The 12,075-nt window shown below is 55.5% G+C and overlaps 1 protein-coding gene across 4 annotated transcripts in view; it reads right to left on the bottom strand.

Annotated features, from left to right (window-relative positions):
• Positions 1-12,075, bottom strand: part of LOC130839852 (membrane-associated phosphatidylinositol transfer protein 3) — a 106,332-nt gene that overhangs the window by 23,580 nt on the left and 70,677 nt on the right. The window contains exons 14-20 of one of the 4 annotated variants that reach the window (XM_057714433.1): positions 10,173-10,289; positions 7,644-7,760; positions 7,194-7,342; positions 6,768-6,917; positions 3,467-3,650; positions 1,462-1,590; positions 5-458 (exon numbers count right to left, since the gene is read on the bottom strand). In XM_057714433.1, the coding sequence (XP_057570416.1) occupies positions 366-458; positions 1,462-1,590; positions 3,467-3,650; positions 6,768-6,917; positions 7,194-7,342; positions 7,644-7,760; positions 10,173-10,289 (939 nt within the window). In that variant the 3' untranslated portion in view covers positions 5-365. Of the gene's footprint in view, positions 1-4; positions 459-1,461; positions 1,591-3,466; positions 3,651-6,767; positions 6,918-7,193; positions 7,343-7,643; positions 7,761-10,172; positions 10,290-12,075 lie in introns of those variants that run through there. The other 3 variants (XM_057714431.1, XM_057714432.1, XM_057714430.1) reach the window with 3 other exon arrangements.

Raw genomic sequence — 12,075 nt, forward strand, 5'->3', positions numbered from 1 at the left:
GGAAGGGACAGGGATCAGGCCAGAGGGGCAGGCGGGCCCTGGTCCTGCCCCCTCCCTCCTATGGCCCTAACATTGCCCTTTCCCTGGAACACCCAGCTTCTCCGGGACGGGGAGCTCAGGACAGTTCAAGGCTCCCCGACCAGCTTTGGGCAACTGAACGCTTCCGTCTGTACCCGTGGGTCACACCAGAGTTCCCTGGATTCCTGATGGGGTGAAGCACCCATCCTTGTCACTTTCACTAAAATCCCCCAAAGGTACGCCTCTCCCCTCTTCCAGCTTCTATCGCATAGAACTTCATTATTTTCTAGCCCCCACAGCTGCCCTTCTTGCCAATCCCTCCCATTGGGCCCTCAGCACCTTGCTACTCAAAGTGTGGGCCGCGGACCAGCAGCATCAGCACGACCTGGACCCTTGACAAGCAGAATGTCAGGCCCTGCCCCAGGCCTAGGAATCCACATCTGCATTTAAAGGAGATCCCCAGGTGATCTGTGTGCACATTAGAGTTGAGGAGCCCTGCTCGAAGGGTCTCCACTCTGAGGGCCCACCATATCTGCCCCTCCACCTGCTCGTAACTTTCAGGCATCTGCCACTCAACGTGGCCCTGCTCCTCAGTCCCAGTAATGGGACCAGCCAGTCATGCTCACCACCCAGGTCAGAAACCAGGCGCCGTCCTTGACGTTCCCTCGCGCTCATTCCATGCCTCTGCTCTCTTTGTTACCAAATCCAATCCATCCTGCCTTAGAAGTGCCTCTCGGACCCTTGGCCTCCTCTGCCCTGCCACCACCCTGCCACTGCTTCCCTTCCCCCTCCTCTTCCTCTGAGCCGCCTTCCACCTGCAGCCTGAGGGATCTCTCTGAATCACAAACTCACCCCAGCGTCGCAGAGTCCCAGCTGGGCAAGACACACAGGCCATCCGCCACGCACTGCCCCAGCCCCTCTCCCGCTCCTCCCACATCACACTCAGCCAAGCGGAGTCACATGCAGTTCCCAGAATACACAAGGGCTCTGCCACCCCCTGCCCTCGGCTTTTGCTGCTGCCTCCGTCACCAAGTCTCCTCCAACTTCAGGCCCTTCCTGGACAACTCCTTCACACTGCCGAAAACCAGCCCTTGTCCCTGAGTCCGGCTTAGCTTCTCCTCTCTGGGGCCCCACCATTCTCTGTGCTCCCTGTCATTCATTATGGCTCTTGCCACCCTGCACTGTGTGTCTGCTGATTTTCCCACCTCCCCCACTAGACTGGATGCCATGACATCCGATTCCACCATGAATTTCCCCTGCATCCAGCACAGGGCCCGGTCCAAAGCGGGTGCCCAGTCGTGTTTGTTGAATGAATGAGTGAGCACATGAAGAAAAGAACAAAGGACTGAACGAACAAACAATGGAATAAACCACCTCCTCCCCTCTCCTCTTTTGCTGGCCCCACCCACGTACCCTCCAAGCCCCAGCCCCACCTCTACCCACCTGGCACTGGGTTTGGTACTTCTTGGTGGGCCGGCCCACAATGAAGATCTGGGCGGGGGGCAGGCCCAGCACACTGTAGACAGAGATGTCCTTCGTGGAGCCATAGGCCGCGCTGATTTTGATGAAACACTGAAACACAGGGCAGCTGATGGAGGGAGAGGGGGCCCAGTATCGCCCACAAAGGATTCCTAGATGTCCCCCCAGGGAGCACTGCTGGGGACACTTTACCTGCACACTGGTAGACTCCGAGTCATGGGGCCCTGCATCGGGAACCACCCCCTGCAGTGGCCTCCCCTCTGGGCCCGCCTCCCTGCACGGCAAGCCTGATACAGGCTCCATCTGTACATGAATCACGACCCCACGTGAGGAACACGACCTGTAGGTTATGAACAGTGGGGCAAAGGGAAATTGAATTCCAAGTTGACGCAATCCAGAGCTGGGACTGGAGGCCAGTTCTAGTCTGACAATTCCACCCTCTGATTCTCCTACCTGTCCATGCTTTTCTCTCCATTCCATGACTACCACCTGGATGCTGGTCGTTCTGCCTGTTGCTTGGGCAACAGCCTCCCATCTGGCCTTCCTGCCCCTCATTTCTCCCACCAATCTGTTCTCCATACAACTGCCAAAAGGACCACCCCAATTAGGTACTGCCACTCCCCTGCTTTCAGCTCTTCCGTGGGTCACCATTGCCCTCAGTGGAGAGTTCATGATCTTGCCCGGGTTTCTGAGGTTTCCAAGGCCTGCCCAGCCCAGGCCCTGATCACTTCTGGGACCTCAGCTCCCACTTGACCTCATCCAGCACATACCCCCATCCCAAGTACCTGCAGCTCTGAGAACATCCCAGACTCTTTCCTACCTCAATGCCTTTGCACATACTGTTTCTTTGGCCACCTGATAAACTCAAACTCAAGCTTCAAGACTCAGCTTAGGAGTTGCCACCTCCTAGAAGCCTTCCCTGGCCTCTCCAGGCAAAGCTAGGTCCTTTCTCCTCCGTTTTCCCAAAGGACCTTTTCTAATCACCCACCAGTAAACTGTCAATTTCCATGTCTTTCTTCCTGTAGATCAGTGATTGGCAGACTTTTTTGGTGAAAGACCAGACACTAAATATTTTAGGCTTTGCACTGTTGTGACTACTTGACTATTCCATTGTAGCTCCAAAGCAGCCACAAACAACCTGTAAGCAAATGAGCTTGTCTGTGTTCCAGTAATACTTTATTTATAGGCATGGAAATCTGAGTTTCATATAATTGTCACGTCATGAAATATTCTTCTTCTTTTCATTTTTTTTCCCCTCAACCATGTAAGAGGATTAAAACCATTCTTAGCTCACAGGTCATATAAAAACAGGCTGTGGACCGGATTCGGGCCCTGGGCCATGGTTCGTCAACCCCAGCTCTAGATCAGCGGTTCTCAGTACATTGTAAGCATCAGAATCCCCTGGCGGCCTTGTTAAAATACAGATTGCTGGGACCCCCTCCCCAGAGTTTCAGGTTCAGTAGGTCCGAGGGGGGACAGAGACTCTGCATTCCTAATGAGGTCCCAGAGGATGCTGTGCCTCGGGTCCTGGTGGACATGCAGTTAAAAACCACAGCTCTAAGACATCCTGAGTTCCCTTTGTCTCTGTGCAGCCCCAACAATGAGGACAGAGGAGGGAACACAATAAGCACTTAAGTGTCTGTTGAAGGGTTAACCAGCTGTAGAGACAAGAGTTTAGGCTTTCAGGTCAGCAGATAAAGGATGAAAGGGGGACTCTGAGATCCTGGGTGCATCCCTAAGCCTCACCTTTCTCATCCATCAGTGGAGATAATATACAGCTCACTGGGCTATAAAAGGATCAGTGAGATGCAGGTGAATGTGCTTTAGCAACTGGGCATCCACTTGGACGATAGGAGGATGTGGGGTAAAGGAGGTGGCCCCCCGGGTTGAGGGAGGAGGGGAGGGGTGAGGAGGAGAGCTGCAGAGGAAGCCCCACCCGGCTACAGCCCCGCCTGGCCCGGACACTCACCTCCTGCATGAGGTTACGCAGGAAGATGGCCTTCTGCCGCAGTGGGTCATGGACCAGCCCGTCCGAGAAGAAGATCATGCCCTGTGGGAAGTTGTGCTGGGACAGCCACGACACCACCCGCTGCTTCTGCATGTCCGGCCGCCCCGTGATGTAGAGGATCATGTAGCCCAGGTCCTGCCAGTGCCTGGCGAGATGGCATTGCAGGGTCCAGCCCTGCCCTGTGCCGGCCACCCGCTGCCCAGCAGCCTGCGCCGCCCACACCCCCCCCCCACTGCCCCCCCCGAGACGCTGGAGGGGCTGTTCCCAGGAGCACTAGGGGAAAACAAGGGAGGACCCCGAAATCCACACCCCCGGTTGAGCCCCGTGAGTCCTGGCCATCTCCCCCGGATGGCCCACGGGCACCAACCACATGCCCACAACCCAGCTGACCCGCCCACTCCTGCCCCCTCTGCTCCAGTCCCCTTCTCCGTGATGCGCTGTCATCACTCAAGTTTCTGGAGCCATAGACAAGCCCCTTTGATTCCTCCCTTTCCCTCGGTCTCCCCTCCTTCCTCCTCCAATCAGCGAGCCTTTGATTCTTCCCGGCAGGATCTTCACTCTACCCTCTCACTTTAAGTCCACTTCTGAGCCTTAGCTCAGGCCCCATGGCTCTCCTGGGCCACACAAAAGCCTCCTGGGAGGCCCCTCTCCCTCCAGTGACCCCCAACTCCAATCCAACCTGGGCCATGCAACCTCGGGCAGATGACTTAACCCCTCAGGATTTCAGTTTCCCCATCTTTAAAATGGGAATAATAACGGTTACCACCTAGGGTTGTCCAAAAGATGAAATAAATGCATCCCAAACAGGCCTGGTACAGTGCGCTCTATACGGTGGCTTTATTGTTATCCCTGGTACTGTTTCCATGGTGATTTCTGTAAATCGCACATCTAACCCAGCTACTTCTTTGCCTAAAGCCATTCCTGGCTCCCCAGTGCCCTGAGGTCACAAGGCCCCTGCACTGGTGGTCTTCTACACTCCGCCCTTGAGCATGGCCTCTCCCCAGCCACACAGAGCTGCTTTGCTGCCCCGGACAAGCCCTGTGCTCTTCTGCTGCAGACCCCCGCCCTACACAGGCTTCATGGCTCCATCTCCTTATGTTCCCATCCCCCCATCTTTCAAGGCCACCTCCTCCAGAAAGCCTTTCCCGTTTGCCAAGCAGGACCAGCCTCTCTTCTCTGTGCTCTCACAGTAGGAAAGCACTCTCCGTTGACATAGAATCCTGTCTGCAAGATGTCAGATGAGCCCAGGCCTGATTGGAGGCTTTTGTGGCATTAGCCAGTGACTGGCTACCATAGATGGGGGGTTTCCAAACCTGGAAGATGCTCTGAGAGATTTGGAAAGGTTTTGTAAGAATGCACAGGCCCAGGTGTCATCTCCAGGGTTCTGGTTAATTCTAAGGGGGGGACCCAGTGATCTGTGATTATAAAAAGCAGCTTCTGATGCTTAACAAGGTTTGGAGAGCACCTCAGCAGCCCCAGGAGCCCATGTGAAGAGGTAAGAGCACTGGATAGACCTCCCTCCTCCACCCAGAGAGGAAGGACCACAGCCTTCCCTTCCCAGGTGTGGGAGGGGGACATTGACTCAGGAGGGGTTTGGAGAAGATGTAATAGGAAGAAAGGACCCGGGCTTACAAGGGGGAGGCTGACCCCTGAAATGAGCCTGTCCAGGGCCTGTTCCCACAGGGCCGGTGGGCATCTTGAGGTCAGTGGTCTCCTAGGAGTCCTTGAGCCAAACTAGTTTTCTCTCCCCAAAGTGGTCATGCCGCTGGGGCAAGGCGGGGCAGTCCCCTGACCCAGTCCCCAAGGACTCCCAGGACTCGGGGTGGGTCACACTCTTGGCGTTCTGATAGCTTGGAGTCCTGGAGTACAGTTTCTCATGCCCGTGACTTGTTTTCTCCACTGGACTGTGAGTTTCCTCTGACTGGAAGCTCTTTCTGCATCAGTGCCCAGCCTAGCCTGGCCCAGAGCCAGCCTCGGAAAAGGGTGGAGGGAGGCAGGGGTGGAGGGAGAGAGTCAGGGAGGGAGGGAGGGACTCAAGTGGTACCTCTTTTGCTTTTCTATTGGCAAAATCCTTGTGCTCCCTCTCAGCAGTACAGTAGCCCTGGGAGGCTGTGTTTCCAGCCACACCTCCTGCCCTGTCCTAATCTGGCCTCCAACATCCAACAGCCCTGAACTTGCCCCACCTGTTCCCCACACATGGTCTGTTCTTCCCTATCCTTGTCACCTTCTTGGCCTATCAAAATCAGTTGTGTATTTTCTTCTTTTTGCCTTTCTGCATGTGCTAATCTTTGTATGATGGCATGGATTGAAATATATACATCCGTCCTTCAGGAGTTGTCTCAAATGCAACCTCCCCCAGGAAGCCTGCTCTGCTTTCTCCAATCAGCTGTGATAGCTGCAATCCCTTGACCAGCACTGTGTTAGCTAGTCTTGAAAGATTTCCCCCAGCGAGCCACGTGTCCCAGTATTCACACCTTTATGTGATCCCTTCCCCTTGAGTCTGGGCTGATCCTCTGACTAGCTTAAAACCAATAGAATGCAGTGGAAAAGACACGGAATCCCAAGGCTGGGTCCTAAGAAGGCTTGTAGCTTCCAGATGGGTCTCTAGGAACCAGAGGAGGCTAGTCACCATGGGGGAAGTCAGCCACCACGAACCAAGTCAAGCTAGTCTGAGATCACCTGGCTGGCCACGTAGAAAGAGAGGAGAGATCCCAGCCGAGGAGCAAGACACACAAGTTCATCATCCGTCTTGAACTTCTTGAACCTCCAGCCCAGTGGAGCCCTTAGATGACCGCCAGCCTGGACCACCACCTGTCTACCATCTCTGGAGAGACCTCACATGAGAAACTCCCAGCAGGATGCAGTCAACGATGTGATAGAATAATAAAGTATGATCTTAAATCACTAAGTATGGAGCTATTTGCCACACAGCAACTGGTAATCACAATACACCGATTTTATCCTGATTGGGATCTGAATGCAAGAGACCAGGCCTGATTCACTGCACAGGATGCTCAGACAGTGTTAGAATAAACAGAGGGAGGAAGGCACGGAGGGAGGGGGGGACTGAGGTCTGGAAGACGGCAGAGTTTCTCAAGGACCCTCAGTAAATTACTCCTCGAGGTGAACCCAGGACTCCCAGCTGCCGGCCCAGAGACCAGTGGAATTCCTAGAGGAAACTAGAAAAACACAGCCCATATCCCCCAGGGCCGCTGGCCCCTGCCCCAGGGGGACACATCCCCTGCAGGGAGGGGGCACTCACCGGACAACATCCACTGCCCCCGGCCGGACCTTAGGGTCACTTCCCATGATAGACACGCTGGCCGCAAAGGAGCCGTCGATGCTGAAGACCACGCACTCCATGCCCCGGGGCAGCACCGTGAGGTAGCTCATTGCACAGGTCTGGTCGCCCCTGAGAGGTGTGGTCAGCCGTGCGCTCAGGGTCAGGTGTCAGCCTGAGGCCACAGTCAGCCCACAGCCGGGGTCAGAGCTCAGTCGGGGCCAGGAGAAGAGAACCTGGGCAGCATCTCCTGATGCTACAGCTGTGACCGCATCCATTTTCCTCTCTCCCTGCAGACTGGGGCAGGGCCCAAAGACAGCATCCCCAGGACCCCATTTCCAGACAGGCCTGGCTGGAAGGGCCATGGAATTGGGTGAAACCGCCATGGGAATGTCCCCTGGGTCTTACCTGACGACCATCTTCACAGGGTAGACGCCGACCCCCAGGCGCCGGGGCCGCGGCACGCTGTACGTGATTCGGCCACTGCTGTTGGTGATCTCCGTGTCCAGGTGCACCCAGCGGCCAGAGGATGGCTCTGCCATCACCAGGATGTCCACCTGCAGGCAGTGAGGGGTCAGGGGACTCGCTCAAGGCTGGGGGCTGAAGGCTTGGCTTAGGGGCTGGGCTTGGGAGCTCTTCTCTGCCAAGACAGTGGGGCTTGGGGTCCTGTCTGATGCTAGTTCCTGGCTTGCACCACCCTTTCTCTTTCCACCGCAGCCACACCAGCTTCTGTGAGGCACCCCGTCCATCCCTCACTCCCACGCGCCGTCCCTGACCTGGGCGGGCGTCTCCCACCTCGTGCAGCCCTCGTCCCACGCTCCGTGTGGTACCCAGGAGGGGATGGCCCAGCCTCTGTACCTTCTCCCCAGTCAGGGCCACCATGTCCAGGGGCCCGTACATGAACCGCCCCACCAGGACCTGGGGGCCGTCTTCAGCAGCAATCACGTCATTGGCCCGGTGGTTGGCAGTGACATTCTGGAAGGACAGAAACCAGCTCAACCTCTGCAAGGGCACTGGACCTTGCTTTTTCCTGACATCATCCTCAGGATTGGCTGGAGGGATGTGCACATGCTGACTCTTGCCTTCCTTCCTATTAACCCCCTTAGAGTTTCTAAGACATGTCCCCACGGAACCCACGTGCGAAACAGACCCTTAGACCCTCACATCATCTCCGAGGTGTACCGGGCTCCTGCAGACCAGCATTCTCTGCTCTTAATTCTCCCCACAGCCTAGAGGTAATGGCCAGTCCTCAGAGCCTGGCATCCTGCTGGCCTTCCAGGCTGGAGACTGAGGGTCACCTTCGCTTCTTCCTTTCACATCACGGCTCACATCCAATGGCCGTTTACCATCCGTCTTTGCTTAGTGGGCGATTTAAATGTCAAGAGCAGAGAGAACGGTGTAGGAAGCCTCGTGTGGCCGGAAACCGGTCACAGCCCTTCTGGTTCCATCCTTCCCTTGCTGGATCCCCCTCCCCGCCCCCACCCCATCCCCACTCCAGATTATTCTGGAGCAATGCTGGAAGTCCCATCATTTATCTGTAACTAACCCAGCATCCCCATCCTTCTTCACATCTGGTTTCAATTCATTCCGCAGCTCAAACGCCCACCACTCCCAGCCTGGCTTCAAGACCCAAACCACTCCATCCTTACAGAACCGCCCACATCCATGTCTTTGCCCACACCCCAGGTACCTCTCACCTGGAGTCTGCTAGTAGCATCTTAAAGGAGTCCCTTATTCAAAAACGGGCCCCGTGGCAGATCCACCATCTTCATAAAGCACAGATCTTAACCTCCCGGGGCCCTCAAGATGAAGTCCAAATCCTGAGCCTGGCATCAGAACTTTGCTGGGCAACCTTTTCAGTCCCATCTCCTGCTGCTGCCCTTCAAAGCTCCTCTGGTTCTTTCCAGTCAGACTCAGAAGAGGCCTCCAGGCCTTTGCTCACATTGGTCCCCCGACTCTCCACGGCATCCCTGGTCCTCTGCCCTCACATTCCAGCCCATCCTCTATGACCTGACTCAACGTCATCCTCTCCAAGAAGCACTGGTGGACTCCCCAGAGATGGTTCAACTTCCTCTCCATTCCCACGGTATTTTGATTCAATTCAGCAAACACCTGCAGGCACATCGTCTGCACTGGTCCCTGAGCTGGGCTCTGGGGATGCAGGGAGGAGCCAGTCATGGACCCTGAGCATCATGGAGACACTCAGGCAAGTGAGGGATGCAGGCCCCCTTATAAGAGTACTGATGAGGGAAGAGTCCATTCATGGAAATAAACATATGGAAAAATGCCATAAAAAGCAATTAAGTACCGACCCCGGCCACAATGTGGGTGAACCTTGAAAACGTCACCCTCAGTGAAAGAAGCCAGAATCAAAGGACCACATATTGTAAGAGTCCATTATATGAAATGTCCAGAATAGGCAAATCTATAGGGACAGAAAGTAGATTACTGGCTGCTTAGGGTTAGGGGTGGGAGTAGGGGCCTGGGGGAGGGGGATGGTAGCTAAAGGGTAAGGAGTTTCTTTTTTGGAGGTGATGAAAATGTTCTAAAATTAACTGTGATGATGGTTGCACACCTCTGTGGATATGCTAAGATACACTGAATTGCACACTTTTTGTGGGTAAATTGTATCAAATGTGGTTATAGCTCCATAAATATGTTTATTTTTTAAAAAGTTGATTCATGGAGCACTGATCACCTTCTACCATTTAGAACTGTTCCTGGGGTCCATGTCTGAGGTTCCCACAAGACTGGAAGTGCCCACCGCAGCTGTGGCTGTGTCTGTAAATCTCTATGCCCCACTGCCTGGCAAAGAGCCTGGGACACAGTGGGCATTGATGCGCGTTTGCTGAGTAAATGAATGTGTGCATACCGAACTCCTATTCATACGTCAATACCTTGCAGAGGTGACACTTCTTCAGAGAAGTGCTGCATGGCCTGCCCTGACAATACTTCTCTCCATTTTCTTCCTAATCTGTGCCTCCCTTTATATTATGGCAAATACCAACCACACCAGGCTGTGGGCCCCATGGTTGTGCGTAGGACTCTTTCGGGCTCCTGTGCACCACCTACAGAGGCCTGGCATATAGCAATCACTCCATAACGGGCATCTCCTCACCATCCCCAGGGCCCTGGACCCCCACCCGTGGTGCTCCTGCAGTGCCAGGCCATAGGGAACAAGCTCCCCTGTCTCACTTACTACCCCCCACCCCCACCTCCACTGCAGCCCTGGGGGCCTCATCTAAGCATGAATCCCAGTGTGTCTGAGAGTGCAGCTCTGAGCCAACCAAAGCCTGTCCCCACCATGTGGATGCTCCAGCCCCCGGGGCAGCCCCACCCCCCTGAGGCCACAGCCCCAACCCGAAGGCTCCTCCCACAAGCACGTACCCGCAGCTTGACCTGGGTCCTCTTACGAAGCCACTTCTCGCGGGGGTTGGCGGGGCTCAGTGCCGCAGGGTCCAGACCAGCGCTCTCCTTGACGTTCACGCTCTCATAGCGCATCACCTGATCAGCAGCCCAGCAGGACGCCGGGTCAGGTCGTCGGGACCCCACACCCTCCTCCCCATGATGTCAGAGCCGTCCAGGTCGCGGCTAGCCAGGCCCTCCCCCAGGTCTCCCCACCTCCCAGCCTGGGACCCTCAGGAGGCCAGGAGCCCCCCGCACCTGCCTTTCTGCCCGCCTGTCCTGACAGCTGGGCCCAGACCATTGTCTCTCAAATGCTGTGGCCTGGGAGCAGCCTCTGCTCTTGACACCCAAACCCAGCAGCCACTTGCATCTGTACCCATGCTCTGTCTTCCCCCATTATGGTAGGTGACCCTCCTTGAAGGCCAGCTGGTCCCACCCAGCCCCACCCACCTCCTCAGGAACACGATGGAGCAAACTCCCCCTCAACCCTACATCACTGGTTGGTCCCTCGCTCCTGGGTCATTCTCCTGAGCATCTAAACACGCGTCACAGTGCTTCTCCCAGGACCCCTCTCCAATGACCATCACACGTCCCTGTTCTCCCTGACAGCAGAAGTCCACAAAAGACTTGCCCTGCACTGTCTCCACTTCCCCCCGCCTCCTCCCCTCCCCTACTCCAGGCAGGCTTCTGACCCTGTGGCTCTGCTGAAGCCATTCTTGCCAAGGCCTAGTGACCTCCATCCTGCCCAACTCAGAGGCCCCTTCCCGTCTCTCCGCTCTGGTCCTCCTGCGACCTCAAGGGTTGTCCTCCTCCATTTCCTTCGGTGGCTCTTCCTCTCTCCCCGGAGGAGCTCCAGGACTCCTCCCTGAACTTCTCTATCTACAATAACTCCCTCGCTGTCTGTGATATTGTGGTTGATAATATATAAGAAATATACATTTGGTCTTTGTCCAGCTTCTGCTACCAAGCTCCTAGAATCCTTGGAATTTCCTAAGCGAGAGGGACAAAGGCGTCTTTTGTTATATTAAGGAGGCGACTTGAACTGCATCCAAGGGTAGGGCCGGTTGCCAGGAGAACCAACCTTGCGGTCAGAGGGTTGCAACGTTCGGCCCCACCCACGCACCACCACCTCCAGGGAGGGGAAAGCGGCTGGAGAGTGGAGTTCAATCGCTGCTGGGCCTGATTTAATCTATCATGTCTATGCCATGAAGCCTCCATAAAAGCCCAAAGGGATGGGGTTCGGAGAGCTTCCGGGTTGGGGAGCACATGGAGATTTGGGGAGAGTGGTGCCCTCAGAGACGGCAAGGAAGCGCCGACTCCTTTCCCCGTACCCTGCCCTCTGCATCTCTTCCATCTGCCCGTCCCTGAGTTCAATCCTTTTATAGTCATCTAGGAAGTCAACTGAGTTCCGTGCGCTGCTCCAGCAAATTAACTGAATCCAAGGAGAGGATCGTTGGAATCTCCACTCCATAGCCAGTGGATCAGAAACCCAGGTGACAACCTAAAGGCTGATATCAGAGGAGGGGAGGGACGGGCAGAGATGTAGGGCTGAGCCCTTAACTTGTGGGATCTGATGCTACCTCTAGGTAAACAATGTCAAAGTTGAGTGAACTCGTAGGACACCCGGCGGGGGTCAGAGACTTGCTTGGTGTGAGGAAAAAACCCACACGTGGGACCTGGTGTGAGAAGCAGAGTTTTAAGTCACTGACTTTAAATGCCATCCAAGCTCTGATGACTCCACACGTTTATCTCCAAGCCTGACATCTGCCCTAAGCTCCAGACTCTCCACTCACCTTCCTCCTCAACATCTCACAGGCATCTCATCCTCCCCAGGTCCAGACCCAAGACTCAGTATCCCCCCCACCCAGCCCCGCTCTCCGCAGCC

The sequence above is a fragment of the Hippopotamus amphibius genome, chromosome 17 (assembly GCF_030028045.1).
Source record: "Hippopotamus amphibius kiboko isolate mHipAmp2 chromosome 17, mHipAmp2.hap2, whole genome shotgun sequence".
NCBI classification, from domain to species: domain Eukaryota; kingdom Metazoa; phylum Chordata; class Mammalia; order Artiodactyla; family Hippopotamidae; genus Hippopotamus; species Hippopotamus amphibius.